Source organism: Elephas maximus, chromosome 4, assembly GCF_024166365.1.
Source record: "Elephas maximus indicus isolate mEleMax1 chromosome 4, mEleMax1 primary haplotype, whole genome shotgun sequence".
Taxonomy (NCBI): domain Eukaryota; kingdom Metazoa; phylum Chordata; class Mammalia; order Proboscidea; family Elephantidae; genus Elephas; species Elephas maximus.
In genome coordinates this window covers 57274635-57291511 of record NC_064822.1, presented here as the reverse complement: position 1 = coordinate 57291511, position 16877 = coordinate 57274635, and the positions used below count along the sequence as shown (strand labels likewise).

The window sequence follows — 16877 nt, the reverse complement described above, 5'->3', positions numbered from 1 at the left end:
CAATTTATAGTTAGCTTATTTTTGAGTCAATTCCATTCTTCGCATTCCCACACATGGATCATGATTTTGAAAAAGAAAAGTTAAAATTCTCCGAGAACTTCTTACTTTAAGAATTTTGATTAATGTCATCTAAAGTGAGTTCTTTTTCCTTTAGAATGTGTGTGTTTGTGTTTGTGTGTGTATGTGTTTACAATGGTTGCTTGAGGATCGCTGCTCTGTCTCTTAGCTGCTCCTCAGCAGGAGAAAAAAAATTAATTTTATTATTTATAAAAAGAATTTAAAGTAATTTCCATGTTGTACTAAGGAAAAAGTCATACTTTTATTTGAAGAGAAGACACTAAACTTCACTCTGTAGCGCAAAATTGTTGAGCAGGGGTACCTTATAACTGAATCCTATAGTTTGTGCCACAGTTCTTGAGAAGATAATTTTTTAACTTGTCTTTAACAACATGTAAAATCATCCCCCCCCCCAAAAAAAGTTCGGTGTCACTTCTTTTTTCATGGCCCTCTGTATGTGTTGTATTTTAATTGTATACTCTGCCACTCAGACAGACTAAACCATAGACAAAGCTCCATCGTAAATGCTCTCAGATCCTGGCCTTTGTTTACTGATTTCTAGAATAACAGAACACACCTGCCTATGTTTTCTTCTTTCTTTAGATATGGCACTGAGTCTCACTGGATACAGCTAATGTTCACTTTAAGCTTTCTTTCTGGTGGCTTTGCGCAGATGGGGAAACATGCACATGAAAGTGTAGCATTGATCAGGAATAAAGTCTCAGTTATACTTTGTGAACAGTCTTATTTCAAATATTGGATTGAGTCAATATAGGCAAGTTGGCCTGCAAAATACTTCATTCCTGGAACTTAGATCTTTGACCTAATTTTAGGAATAGCTTTGTGGATCTGGCTCTGACTTGTTCACCAGAGTGTATTGCAGTTGGCATTGCTATAAAACAAGAGAGCTCTCAAAAATTAGGACAGGAATAGAAATTTTTGTAATTTAAGAATGCTGAATATATCTTTATCTTCATGTTCATATTTGTTTGAAGAGAGAAACAAGTGTAGGCTGGTTTCCTCCAGAGTTCAAAGATAAACTATATATGGCATATAGGAAAGTAATTGAGATTAACCACTGAGGTTAAAATATTCTCTCAGGGAGCTAGAAGGAATATCTTCTTGGGCTCTAAGAAATTACGTATCTTTGAAAATCCTCCCAGCTATATTCTGTCTCTCTATGTTATAGAAGCAAAGAATCTCACACAAACTATTCTAAGAATTAAGGAAATGGGTGTAATAAGATAGAAAAGACTAGGCTCTTAGAAATAAGCAGGACTGGCAGTTTGGTGTGTGGTTTTTTGTTTTTTCCTTTATACCAAGAGGAAAAAAAAAGTAGGGTTTTGGTAGGAAATAGAGAATGTATTAAAAGAACAGATATCCTATGAGTTTAATGCCAAAAATGGTTATGTATCTAAGAATACTGTGAGGTAAGAGGGCAAATTAAATGGAGGCTTAAAAAAACACTACTGAATCCTGAAATAGATAAATGGATACTTATTTTTTTTTATCATCAACAGTTCTGATTTTTATATATAATTCTATTTCTATGTGAGGAGATAAAAGAAAAAACTTGATAAATACTTAAAAGCTGAAGTCTCAGGATTCTAGAGTTCTTTTTTTGAAACTAGTATAAGTAACTTAATAGAAGTCATATCTTTGTCGGGGATGAGAGTATGCTAATTAATTAAGATGTCTATTTCCTTTGCTTTTGACTGAGAATAACTCACTGTGGTAACACTGGATTTTTCATATTCATGAGAAATTCTGATTGGTAAATATATCTTATCTTTAATGTAAATAGAAGCACAAATGTATTTAACAAAGGAACTTTAATAGAAAGAGCTTTCGAAATATGAAGTTCATTGCTGGAAAATACTAAAAATAGTTCTTGGTGGTAGAAAAGTTGAGAACTACTAACCTGTTATCACTTTATATGAACCATAGAAATTGATTTCTTTAACTCAACAAACATGTTGGTGATCTTATATATGCTGGCAGTTTTGCTGGGAACTGAGGAGATACAAAGATGAATAAGATTGTGTCATAGTCTGCATAAACTCAATCCACTGGAAGAAAAGATATGTAAACAGATTCTTAGATTCTGACAGAGATTCCAGATAGCACTGAAACCCTTTTGTTCCAAACCTTAAGATGCTGGATAAGCTTTAACTGACCTCTCAACATTTGTGATGCATGGTTGAGCTTCTGGGAGAGAAAGGAAAACCTCCAGGTGTCGGAAGCAAAGAGGGGGTTGAAAGACAGAGATGAAGTGTGTGAGCTAATGCAGCAGCAACCCTGGGGAGTTACCAGACCCAGTTATGACTAGCAGCTTAGGTTTTAATGCCTATACAGGGAAAGGAGGTGGGGAGCTGGAACATAGGACAACTCTACTAAAAATAGGACAGTCAGAGGGCTGCAAGCCAAGGGAAAACAGGACTAATTCAGACAAACCTCTACCACTGGTAGATGACAAAGAAATTTTTCTCTGCCATTACTCTGGGAAGAAAAACAAAAGCGCCCTCTAAGAAATCAAAATTCTTACAGGTTTAGAGTACAAATTTACACTACCACTTGGTGTGGGAAGTTCCTACCTGAGATAAAAAAAAAAAAAAAAAAATTCTTTTTTTTTTTTTTTTATTAGTATAATATTTGACCCTAAACTTACATACCTCTTCCGAGCTAACAAAATTAATCCCAGTACTGCTGGTGGGATCCTTCAACAACTCAGAAAAAAAACAGGGCCCACTTAAAATCAATCTACCATAAGGAAGATACAACAAACAAGAAGGTTGCCTCTCTAAGGACTTGAGATCATAGAAGAGCTTAAAAAAAGACTTTAAAATAATTAAAGAGATTAAAGAAGGTATAAACATCAAACAAATAAGAACAATGGATGTAATATAGTAGTTAAGAGCACAGACTTTTTAAGACAAATTAAGTCAGACTACAGAAAAGAAATTGCTACTTACATCACGAAGACTTAACATCACTAATAAAAAGCATTCATAAGAGTTGAGAAGAAAACAACCGATGATTTAATAGGGGGGTAAATCAGTCAAATGATATGAGTAGTTTGCAGGGAAAAAAATGTAGATGCTTCTTAAATGTATGAAAAGATGTTCACCGTCACTCATAATATAAGAAAAAGCAAACTGAGATGCCATTCGGCCAAAATCAAAAGTTTAGCAACATACTCAGTTGACGATCGAGATACTCTACTACACTGCTGGTGGGAATATATCATGTGCAACTCCTGTAGAAGGAATTTGGCAATATGTCGTAAAATTCTTCATCTGTAACATTGACTTTTTGGCCCAATACTTTCACTTCTAGAAATCCATCCCAGAGACACATTTTCAAAAACTAAAACATAATAATCAAGATACTTCATTGCATACATACGTAATGTAGTAGGTTAGAAATAACCCAAATGTCCAACAGTGGACATGGTTGAATCATTTATAATGCATCCAACACAGTGGAGTGTGTGAGAAGGAGCTGTATGGATATGGAATGATTTCTAGAGTATATTGTTAAACGAAAAAAACAAGATCCAGAATAGTATATCAAATATGCTTTTTTTTTTACATAAGAAAAGTAGGTAGTGTACATAAATGTGTGTCTGTTTGTTTATAATTGCAAAAAAGAAACAAATGGTAAATTAAAAAGTTACCTATAGAGGGGAGGAGGGAAGGAGATCAAGAGACAAGGAAGGAAGAAAAGTCTTCTCTGATCTACCTAGTTATATAGTTTTGGCTTTGAAATCACGTAAATGTTTTACATAATCAAAAATAAAATTAGGTCAGAAAGGAGGGAAAGCAGCTCTTGAAATTTGGAAACAAAGTGAAACAAATGAATCTAATTGTATACCATCCATCCAGGCACACGGAGCAAAGATTTATTTCAACTAGTCTTGTAATACAGATTTTTCTCTGTACGTCCTCAGTGGATATACTTCAAGGAAAAGAAGAAAAATGCAAGGAAGTTTTACAGTTTCTTCTGAAGTTGTACTGATAGGAATTATTTTGGTATTGTTATTTTAAAAGCATTATATTGCTGGATAAATAAAATAAAAAGTGATTATGTTATTGTTCTTAGGGTCCATGAATTTTTAACATATAAGGAAAAAAGATATGAAGTATAAAATTTTTAAAAGTTAAGTAGAAATCTTAATCTCAAAGATTAAGATCTGCAGTCATAAATCTGAATTGGAAATATCAGTGTTAACTCATAGTTTTTCCCTCTTTAAAAAAAAATGTGCATATATATATATACAAATATATATGGAAACCCTGGTGGCATAGTGGTTAAGTGCTACGGCTGCTAACCAAGAGGTCAGCAGTTCAAATCTGCCAGGCACTCCTTCGAAACTCTATGGGGCAGTTCTGCTGTGTCCTATAGGGTCACTATGAGTCGGAATTGACTTGACAGCAGTGGGTTTGGGTTTTGTGTATAATATATGTGTGTGTCTGTGTATATATATATATATATACACACATATATATAATATATATATTATATATATATATAATTCCTAGCTCATATTGAAACAGCCTGGATGCAATGACTCCTCTGCAGAAATGAGCACACAGATTGAGTTTTCCCACTGAATTGAATGACTCCTTGGAAAAATGGCCTATTCCAGATCTGGGCCAAGAAATGCACAAGATGAACCTGACATACCTTTTGCCAGAAAGCAAGAGTAACAGGACACAGAACCCTCCTTACCAAAGCCAGACAAACACATCACAAGAAAACTACAGACAAATATCCTTTATAAACAAAGATGCAGAAATCCTCAGTAAATGTCATCAACCCTCATTGTTCACAAATTGCATAGTTATGAATTCATCTGTTTGCTAAGATTAACTTGTAAGCCAGTACTCGTGGCACTTTCACAGTCGTTCACAGACATGCACGGAGCAGCAAAAAATTTCAGTTGCCTGACACATTCCCAGCTGAGGTCAACTGAGGAGACCCTCTGCCTCCTTGTTTCAGCTCTCAGACTATAAACAACTGTTGTGTTTAAAATTCTCCTCAAGCTTAGTGTTGTTGTGTTGTTTACTGTTTCTCAGTGTAAGAAAGCTGGAGGTGCCTTGTGGAGAAAATATGTATGTAAAATAAGCTTCATTCAGACACGAGTTATAGTGCTGTTGACCTTGAGTTCAATGTTAATGAATCATTGATATATATTAAGTAAAATGTCTTTAAATAGAAACACACATAAAACAAGATTGTATTATTTGACAAAAATGTTGTGACCAGAGGCTTGCAGGAACCTAACCCTTTGTTTCTCTCAGGAGCCATTGGTTCATTATTCACTAATTCTGTGTTTGCAGCAACTTTATAGAACATAATTACCATGGATAACGAGAATTGACTTTATCAGTAGTTCCCAAGTTATGAATGTCCAACTTGTACTTGCCCTTTAGTATTATATAAATTTGTCCTGGCTTTGAAATGGTTTAACCATCCTGTACGCACAACAAATTCTTCATCACAATCACCTGCACTTGCTGCGTCTACAGTTTTTAAATCACTGAAAAGACTTCAAGCCTTTTCTTGCACTAAAGTAAGGCTAAGTAAGAACCATATGCACCTGTTCCAACTTACCTACAAATCTGACATAAAGACAGGAATGGATCTTATTCTTAACCCAGGGACTGCCTGTGCTCGCAAACCTAATTCAACAGCATACAAAAAAGGGCTATCTGCCATAACCAAGTGGGAGTTAGCCCAGGAATTCAAAGTTGATTCAAAATAAGAAAAACAATCAATGTAATATATTAATAAAACAAAGGACCAGGACTACATGATCATCTAAATAGATTAAGAAAAAGCATTTGCTAAAATGAGACTGGTGGTAGGGTGTAGACAGATAGAGACAAACCCTGGTATGTTGTGCACTATGTAGGCAGAACTTTGAATGGTCCCTGTTGCCAGTGGGGAGATGTTTTCTTAATTAGGACAGTGTCAGTATCAAATTTTTTTTTGTATATAGGACAATAACCCTGACAGCAATTTAAAGAAACAAAATATAGTACATCAGTGGTAATGGAGATGAAACAGTGCAGCTAATTACAGGGAAAATACATAGAAACAAATTAACAAGGCTTTGTGACTTGATTAGGTGTAGACGTTCATGGAAAAGGAGAGGTCAAGAGTGATTGTGAGATTTTTAGATTGAGCAGCTCAATGAATAATGATTGTACTCATGGAGATAAGAAATACTAAGTGGAGGATATACCTGAAGTGGTGAGAAGACCTGGGGGAGCGGACAAGGGAAGAGCACTGTGCTGTCTGCATGGTGGTATATTTGACATAATATTGTCCTCCATATACATCTTCATTATGAAGATGTGACTCTGATTAGGAAAAACAAGGTAAAGGAAATGATAGAGCAGCTTGGGAAGAACAACTTTTTATTCATAAGAGACCTGAAAACTGCCTCTATGGTATTGCTATTTGTCAAAAGTATACTAATTTTAACAATGATTTAATCTAATGCTTCTTCAAGTCTCAACCGAAGAGCTAATAAACTTTTTTAGGCTGGTAAACAGAGCCCACAATGACAACTCTCAGCTGTTTTACCAAGAATGAGCACATAATATACACTCATGTCATTATTCCCAGAAGCCTCAGAAATGCAAAAGTAGGTATAAGTACCATATTTGAACATTTTTGACCTTTCCGTATCAAATAGAATAAATTTTTCTAACATCTGTACAAATTTTTCTAATGCTGTAATTGTTCTTCATTAAATATTATAAAAGTCTACTAGATGTACAGATGTTCTTATTCACTCTAACCCATACTTACCTCTCTGTGAAACCAGTATATGTCTTAGTATCTGGACTTTTTAACCCTTCAATCTATAGGAGCAAACAATAAATTTAGACTTTTTACCTTAGGGAAGAGTGGTATATAACATAATGATACTTAATTTTGACAATTCAAGCTTATGAGTTTTTCATATGCATGAGATTATTCTTTTAAGTATAATCTTATTTTGTTGTTGAGAATATACGCAGCAGAACATACACCAATTCAGTGGTTTCTACACATACCATTTAGTGACACTGATTACATTCTCCCAGTTGTGTAACCATTCTCAGCCTCCTTTTCTGAGTTGTTCCTCCCCTATTAACATAAATTCACTACCCCGCTAAGGCTCCTATCTAACCTTTTTAGTTGCTGTTGTCAGTTTGATCCCAGATAAATAGTTCTTAAAAAAGCATAATGCTCAAAGCAGACATTTTTTTACTAATTAAGCTAAACTATTTTTTAGTTTTAAGAAGACTTAAGGGGATATTTTTGGTTTAAGGTTTAAAGATTATCTCAGGGCCGTAGTTTCAGAGGTTCATCAATCAAGCCTCCATGCTCCAGAAAGTCTGGAGTCCATGAGAATTTGAAATTCAGCTCTGCATTTTCCTCTTTTGGTCAGAATTCTTCTATAGAACCTTTGATCAAATGCTTAGTAAGGGTAGCTGGGCACCATCCAGTTTTTGTGGTCTCACGGTAAAGGAGACAGTTGTTCATAGAGGCAATTAGCCACACATTCCTTATCCTCTTCCTACTCCTGACTCCTTCTTTCTCTGTTGTTGCAGGCAAATAGTGACCAATTATGCTTGGATGGCTTCTTGCAAGCTTTTAAGACCCCAGGCACTACACACTGAACTAGGAGGTAGAACGCAGGCACTAAATCTGTTAGTAGGCCAATTAAATGGGATGTCTCATGAAACCACCATGACTGTAAACCTCCAAACCAATAAACCAAATTCTGTGAGGTTTTTGATTGTACATAAGTAGCTTCAGCAGCTACTCTTTTTTTTTTTTTTAATCATTGTTGTAAGTATATCTATCACATAACTCTTGCCAATTCAACTTTTTACAGGTATACAACTTACTGACAGCAATTACTATACAATGAGCAGCAGTGCAACCTTACCCGTAATCAATGCGATATTTCGATCATCATTAACACCCTCCCCCCTTTTCTCTCCCTCCTGCACCTGGTAACTACTAATAAACTTTGTTCTCTATACATTTGCCTTTTGTCTTTTTATGTAAGTGAAGACATATAATATTTGTCCTTTTGTGATTGATTTATTTGACTCAACAGAATGTCTTCTAGCCACATCCGTATTGTAGCATGTATCAAGACTTTATTTCTCCTCCTGGCTGAGTAGTATTCCATTGTATGTATGTACCACATTTTGTTCATCCATTCATCTGTTGATGGGTATTTAGGTTGTTTCCACCTTTTGGCTATGGTGAATAGTGGTGCAGTGAACATTGGTGTACAAGTCTCTGAGTCTTTGCTTTCAAGTCTTTTGGCTATCTACCGAGGAGTGGAATTGCTAGATCATAGGGTACTTCTATGTTTAGTTTTTTGAAGAGCTATCACACTGTTTTCCACAATGGCTGCACCATTTTGCGTTACTACCAGCAATGGGTAAGGGTTCCAGTTCCCCACATCCTCACCAACATTTGTTATTTTCTGTTTGTTTTATCTTAGCCATCCTAGTGGGAGTGAAATGGTATTTCATTGTGGCTTTGATTTGTATCTCTCTGATGGCTAAAGATGCTGAGCATCTTTTCATGGGTTTGGTGGCCATTTTAAGTCCTGTTTTGTGAAATGTATATTCAGGTCCTCTGCCTGTTTTATAAATGAATTATTTGTCTTTTTGTTGTTGTTAAGTTGTCAAAGTGTTTATCTTTTTGTTGTTGTTGAGTTATCGAAGTTTTATATGTGTTTTTGTTATTAGATTCTTGTCAGATATGTGGTTTCTGAAGATATTCTCCCAGTTGGTAGCTTGTCTTTTCACTTTTTGATAAAGACTTTTAATGAGCAAAAGTTTTTAATTTTTATGAGGTTTCGCTTATTTATTTTGTCTTTTGCTGTTTGTGCTATTGTTACTGTACTAGATAATCCATTGTTGAAAGCCAGGCCTGACAGCATTGACCCTGCTTTTTCTTCTAAGAATTTTATGGTTTTATTTTGCACATTTAGGTCCTTAATCCATTTCGAGTTTGTTTTTGTGTATGGTGTGAGACATGCATCCTGTTTCATTTTTCTGCATGTGGAAATCCAGTTTTCCAAGCACCATTTATTGAAGAAACTCTTCTTTCCCCATTGAAGGGACTTAGCACCCTTGTCAAAAATCAGTTGACCAAAGATGTGTAGGTTTATTTCTGGGCTGTCAATTCTCTTGCATTGGTCTATGTGTTTATTGTTAACCTCTTGCAGCGGTGTTTTATAGTTTTCATAGTATAAATCTTTCATGTCCCTGATTATATTTATCCCTAGGTATTTTATTCTCTTAGATGCTATTTAAGTGGAATTGTTTCCCTAATTTCCCTTTCAGAATTCTCATTGCTGGTATATGGAAACCCAGCTGATTTTTGTTGGTTGACCTTGTAACCTGCAACTTTGCTGAATTCCTCTATTAGCTCTAGAAGTTTTCTTGTGAACTCTTTGGAATTTTCTGTGTATAGAATCATATCTACAAATAGAGATAATTTTACTACTTTTCTAATCTCGATACCTTTTATTTCTTTTTCTTGTCTTATTGCTCTGGCTAATACAATATGGAATAGAAGTGATAAGAGTGGGCATCCTTGTCTTGTTCCTGATGTCAAGGGGAAAGACCTGGGTCTTTCTTCATTAAGTATAATGTTGGCTGTTGGCTTTTCATATATGCCCTGAATCATATTAAGGAAGTGTATTCTGGCCTTCTTTAGGGTTTTCATCAAGAAAGGGTGTTGGATTTTATCGAATGCTTTTTCTGCATTGATAGAGATGACCATGTGGTTCTTTTCCTTTGTTCTATTGATACGTATTATGTTGATTGATTTTCTAATGTTGAACCATCCGGGCATTCCTGAAATAAATCCTACTTGGTCATGATGTATGGGTCTTTTAATAGACTTTTGGATTCTGTTTGCTAGTATTTTGTTGAGGATTTTTGCATCTTTTTTTGTAGTCACGAGAGATATTGGCCTATACTTTTCTTGTGGTGTTTTTGTCTGGTTTGGGTATCAGGGTTATGTTTATTTGCTGCATAGAATGAATTAGGGAGTATTCCTTCCTTCTCTATCTTTTGGAAGACTTTAAACAGTATTGGTGACAACATATGCACAAGATTATTCTTTATAGCATTGCTTGTGACAGCAGTAATTTAGAAATAATCTGAATGTGCATCAAAAGGATACTGGTTAAATAAACTATGCTACCTTTAGAAAGTGGAATACACTAAATCAGAAAAAAGAATTATTGTTGTTTTTAGGTGCCATCAAGTCGATTTCGACTCACAGCGGCCTAATGTGATAGAGTAGAACTGCTCTATAGGGTTTTCTTGGCTGTAATCTTTACAGAAGCAGATTGCCAGGTCTTTCTCCCACACAGCGGCTGAGTGGTTTTGAACCACGAGCCTTACGGTTAGCAGCTGCATACTTAACCTTTGCACCTACAGCTTTTTATTTATTAATATAGTAGACTAAGATATTATTAGGTGAAGAAAGAAAAGAAAAAAAGAAAGAGTGCAGGACAGTGAAAAGGGTGTGCTACGTTTTATCGCAGGGAAATTCACGTGTGTGTGCACATGTGCATGCTTTCATAAACACGGAATACCTGGAAATCTCTGGAAATATGCAAAAGAAACCAGTAGCAATGGTAGCCCCTTCAAGGGGAACTAACAGTAAAAGGAGGTAGACTTGCTACTAGAAATTCTTGCACCATGCAAATGTACAAAAATATTCCAAAAATAATAATTAAATTTCAAAAAATAGTGCGGAAAGGATGGTGTCTTAGTTTCTTACTGTTGCTATAGTAGAAATACCACAAGTAGGTGGCTTTAAAGAACAGAAACTTATTTTCTTGCAGTTTAGGAGTCTAGAAGTCCAAATTCAGGACACCAACTCTAGGGAAGTATCACTCTGTGTCGTCCCTGGGGGAAGATCCTTGTCTCAGCTTCTGTAGCCCCCGCGTTCCTCAGTCTCTTGGCGATCTTCAAGTGGCACTCCCCATCCCCCACCCTCTGTGCTTGCTCCTGTGTCTAACCTGCTCTTTTTATAACTCAGAAGTGATTAGGTTGAAGACACACCCTACACTGATATGGCCTCACCAACGTAACAAAGAAAACCCTATTCCCAGACAGGATTATATCCACAGTTACAGGGGTTAAGACTCTGACACAGATTTGGGGGACACGATTCAGTTCATAAGAGATGGGGAGAATTTGTCAGTTTTGAGGTTGTTGCAGCTGAGATTCTTTATGGTTTCATGTTTCTTGATGCCTAATAGAAAGTGTTTGCAGGATTGTAACTTTCAAAATTTTATCACTAAACTAAAAATACTGATTAGCGCCAAAATTAAACTACCAAACAGATGTATTCAGAAAGCAAAACAAAACCACTGTAAGACAGACTTTTCCATTAAAGATCCTATACTCCAGTCAAGAAAATAAAATAGACTGACAATTGTTGGGTTAAATTCAGCATAGTTATTTCCTCTAACCTTATTGCTATCCCCTTCCTACTTCAGTGTTTCATTGTTTCACGTGAGTTCTTCCCAAAGATGTTCAATCAACGGAAAAGGAATTTTCCCAGCTGAAAGACACTCTTCAGTTAAGTGTGTATGAGAAGACAAAATAAACACATAGAACAACTCAAGGATAATTAATGACTAATTTATATTTTGTTATGAAATGAAGTATAAAGTGAAATGCAAAGTTAATTTGTTGAGGTTTTTGCTCAACTTGAGTATAAAATTTATACTAACACTGAATTTGACTCACCCAACTATAATTGATAGGGGTTATGTTTTTTACAAGGAGCCCTGGTGGTACAGTGGTTAATCGCTCAGCTGCTAACCCAAAGGTCAGCTGTTTGAACCCACCAGCCATTCCACTAGAGAAAGACATCGCAGTCTGCTTCCATAAAGATCTGCAGCTTGGGAAACCCTAAGGGGCAATTCTACTCTGTCTTATACCGTTGCTATGAATCAGAATTGAACTTATTGGCAGTGGGTTTTTTTATTTTACGTATCAAATATCAACATAACAAATTGAAGTTTAATTAAAATTTCTTCCATGGTTTAATAAATGTATACTGAAATAATTTAAATATTCTTTTATAGATAATTATAATTGGAAATAACCTAAATTAGTAAGCTTAAGATTTGTTTATGTTTTCTAAAACATTTCAAAAGCTCTAATGCTTCTTTCTAGAATTTATTTGGATAAGTTTATAGGATTATCAGACACTTAAAAGCAAAGATTAGTGAATCACCAGATAACTCTGGAATTCACACTTTTAATAACTAGGTTTGTATAACTAACTATACTGTTTCTCAGCTTAACTAAGTATTTTTCTATGAAATAAGAGTTTTTGAAATAACCTTGTTTTGGCCATTAACATTTTAGTCTTAGAAGAAAAGATAAACAGAATAAACAATGAACTCCATTTCCTCTGGGAGGGTTATGTGTACATAGATAGATAGAATAAGCATTTATAGGTAAAGAAGTTTATTTCAGCAAATTTCATCCTCCTCCTTTCTTTTCAGGCAACCTTATTCTTTATGTCATTGGGACTTGGGGAATTCAACTATCTGCACAGGCACATAGCATGGTTCAAGAGGCAAAACGTGTGGATATAAACTCTCTTTCATGTCAGTAACACATGAAGGACTTATTCCTTTTGCTTCTTGGTCTTATCTTGAGAATAATATAGTACAAGAGCTGCTTAAGAGCAGAGAGTCATTTATATGATCTGTATAACATCTAATGCTCTGTGAGCTGGAAGATATTTAGTGCTCAACATTATGACTATGCAGAGAACAGGGACTTTACACCAAACTTCTGAATACTGGACTGGGAACATTAAACTTTGGTAATCTGCATGCCTTTTTGAAATGGAGAATTAAGTTCTTCATTACCTACATGGATCAAATAAGTGATCTTTGGTCTTATCTGTCTACTATAATCAGTTCTTTCAAAGAAGCTTACATACTCATTCCTAAGAAGTACTTGAGATACATTCCACCTTTAAAATGGATTTGTATGTGCTGTATTAGTATTTCTTTAAATTTTTAAACTTAAATCGTGTATCAGGTACTAAAGATTAGGTCTCTTGTGTTCTAAGAAAATAACTAGCCAAAGTATACTTTTTCCTTACGTTCCTATTAAAGTCGACATGGGAAAGTTCCTGAACCAAATAAATGGCATTCAGATGTTTTGCACACTTTCTGGGTATTTCTCTCTGCCCTTTCCTCTGTACTTCCCCCTCTCTCAAGAGCGGCTTTGCAAAAGACTTTCCATTTGTCATGTAATACCACATACCATAAGAAAAATTGCCCTGCATGTTTTTAAGGTCACTGTAGGTCATCCCAGAAAAGAGAAATTTGATATCATATACAATTTTTACTGATAAGTATTTTCTTTGCTATCATTATACACTTGAGGGAGGAACTGGCTTAAAAATGTGCGTATAGATTAGGTGAAAATGAAAAGACCCTAAATGCCCAACAGTATGGGACTCATTAAACATCCATTCAACTGCTTGCTATGCAGCCAGTTGAAATTATATTTTAGAATAATATCTAGCGACATGAAAAAAGTGTTCATGATGATGTTAGCTAAAATTTGTTGTGCATTGATTTTATGCCAGGTGCCTGTTTAAGTGCTTGCATTAACTAAGTTGGTTAATCCTCACAACAGTCTTATGAGGAGAAAATATTGTTTCCATTTCAAAAGTAAGGAAACTGAGGCTCTGAGCATAGAAGTAGCTTGCCCAAGGTTAGGTAGATATACGAAGCAGGGCCAGAATTCATACCTAGGTAACATCGCTCCAGGGCCCTTTCTTAGGCATCAGTAGATGACAATAATGCCAAAGAAGATCTCTATAAAGTTCTTCATAGAACTAGACAAAATGTTCTGAATTCATCCAGAAAAGACAATATGTTAAAGATAGCCAATCGAATTTTGAAAAAGTAGAATTGGTGATGGGGTGCAGAGGGGGAGAAAGAAACATCATGTTCCACCAGATATCGGAATACTCTATAAGATACAGCAGTTGTAAAAGTACCATATTGTGATAGAAATAGACAAATCAGTCAGAAAAGCATGCCACTTTGTATGTCCACAGGGAATAGACTGAATAAAAAAAAAATAGACTGAATGGATACACCTAAATATTAACAGTGATTATCACTGAGTAGAGTGTTCTTTATTTTTTAGGTTACCTACAGTGAACATTTCAAAATCGTACAATATTAGCAAGTTTATTTTCAATGCACGTTCTTCAGATTATTAGTTTGATTTTCATGTATAGTATACCCTACATTTTCTCAATCACTTGCCTTGCGGAGTGAATTCTCTAAAATGTTGGATAAATTATTCACTTATTTGGGACTTAAACGGGCCAGTCACACAGGATCACTAATCCAGTCCTCCTTTTTGGTAAATATAGAGAAAAGGGTTGAGGAGAAGGTGAATATGGATCTAGGGTTAAGGAGAAGGATTTCAGAGCCTTGGACTTGCTTTCACAACCTGAATTGTTTATTGATGTATAAAGAAAAGCTATTGAATTTTACATACGTAGCTTCTGTCTGTTCACCTTACTGAATTCTTTTATTGATTCTCTTGAATTTTCTAGGTGTAAAATCGTTTCATTTACAAATAATGATAACTTTCTCCCCTAATACTTATGGTCTGTATGTTATATAAACTACCAAACCAAACCCTTTGCTGTTGAATCAATTCCAACTCGTAGCGATCCTATAAGACAGAGTAGAACTGCTCCATAGGGCTTCCAAGGAGTGACTGGTGAATTGGAACTGCTGAGTTTTTGGTTAGTTGCTGTAGCTCATAACAACTGCGCTATGGAATACTGTATAGTTGTTTAAAAGAATGAGTAGATTCTTATATAGTAACATGGCAAGATAGCTTCTGTGTATCATAAAGTGAAAAAATGAAGTTACGGAGTCCTACATGTAGAATCCAGTCTTTATTTTAAAAACAAACAACAAAGAAGCACTGCTTAAAGTGCTTAATTGGGGGAGAATGCCCTTCCCCAAAAATGTTCATGTATCAATTTAGGTGCCTAAACTTTTTTCCACAATATCCACAGAAATCCTATGTTTCATTTATTTTGTTGTGAACAGGATTAGTTTTTTTTTTTCTAATAAAACTCTTAAAGCATTTGTTATTTTACAGTGCGTTATAGAAATTCTATCTAAATGTAACCTTATAAATCATTTCTTCTTAGACACAAAATCGAATGAAGCTAATGGCCGACAACTATGAGGATGACCACTTCAGATCCTCCCATTCCAATCAAACCAATCATAAACCCTCCCCAGACCAGGTAAGACTGCTCTTGAGTGTTTTATAAAAACTGGTGTGCTTTTATTTTGATGTATTTTGTACCAGCATGTTGCAAATTCTAGGTCATAAATTATATTCTAATATAAAGTTAGAAAAATAAAAATAAATAGCTAATTTCAGTTTCTGAAAACTTCACTCTTTTTTAAGAAAAAGCACAGATTTAATTTTTTATAAAAAGGTGGTAATTCTGAGTATTTTGAGAACAGATACACTAAAGATTGATGATGATGATAAAGAATCCTTGAATTGGGTTTCAGAAAAATTTTAGCGTTCTCAGTGATGCATACTAATTTGTAGCTGTCCTAGTTTTCTTATCAAAGAAACAGTACTTTACTAGAAAAACAAGACTCGTGCCCTGTGAGCTCAGTGAGTAGTAACTTTTGTTTGTCAGTGGTAACTTTTATTTAATTGCAAATTTTAAATTTCTGCTCATCCTCTCTGAAAACTGAAGGTTTAAACTTGGGCTCTTTACTGCATTTCCTTGGTGAATCCCTCCAGTGTATGCCATTCTCAAGGAAAATTGTTGCCCTCAACTTCCCATCAATGCAACAGAGGCATTGATGAATCTGAAGGGAGCCATATCCAACTCCAGCAGTTTGGAAGAAGGGAGCTCTCCCAGGATCTTGAAAGTGATGGATGGGTTAGAGTGGTGAATAGATTACCTCATATCCCATTGCCAAAAATCAGATTTCAACATCTCCATCACACCCAGTCTTAAAATATATAGCCGAGGGAAAAAAATAATGGTTAAGTAATTATATCCATATGACTAAAAAGTCAAGGAAAACTCCCCTGCTAACCATCTCCACTAAACAATAGCTAGAGCATTGTCTTAGGAGAAGCAGCAGAAATATTTCAGATGAAAGCAGCAGTGATATCCAAATTGCAACTTTTTCAGAGATTCAGAAAGTAGTCCTAGTGTGATGACATTTACTAAACCAGTTGAAGCAAGCCTTATATTTTAGTGGGAAAGCAGTACCAGTCTTTAATATTGGCAAAATGGAGAGCTGTCTGCTGGTGTCAGCATCCTTTTCCTGCCAAGAAATCACTTTGCTTTCTCTGCCTGATTCCTGATGTATGGAATTAAATTTATCTCAGGGTGCATAATATACATATCACATCCTTTCCTTGAAACAGTTTTCATAATAGAGAAGGAATTGGATGCCGGGGATTAGGGAGAGGCAAAAAGAGATGGGAAAGGCTGAAGAAAAGGGAAAACACAAAGAAAAGCTTTCAACTTGATAATTTTGCCCACATATAGCCCTGGGATAGAGAAGGCATTTTGGAAAGGTAGGAAGAGTAGAAATTTAATGACAAATTACTAATTTTAACAGTTTAGGGAATTAGAATTCAATATAAGAAGAGTCAAGAAATTAGAAACCATTTTCTTCTACTACATTATGCTTATGCCTTTGTTTTAAATACTAACCA

The 16877-nt window shown here is 35.2% G+C and overlaps 1 protein-coding gene across 12 annotated transcripts in view; it reads left to right on the top strand.

The window, feature by feature from the left end:
- The window catches only part of ERC1 (ELKS/RAB6-interacting/CAST family member 1), a 530770-nt gene that overhangs the window by 441931 nt on the left and 71962 nt on the right, over positions 1-16877 (top strand). For all 12 annotated transcript variants that reach the window (XM_049885108.1, XM_049885107.1, XM_049885109.1 and 9 more), the window contains one exon: positions 15328-15426. In XM_049885108.1, coding sequence (XP_049741065.1) covers positions 15328-15426 — 99 coding nt within the window. The remainder of the gene's footprint in view (positions 1-15327; positions 15427-16877) is intronic.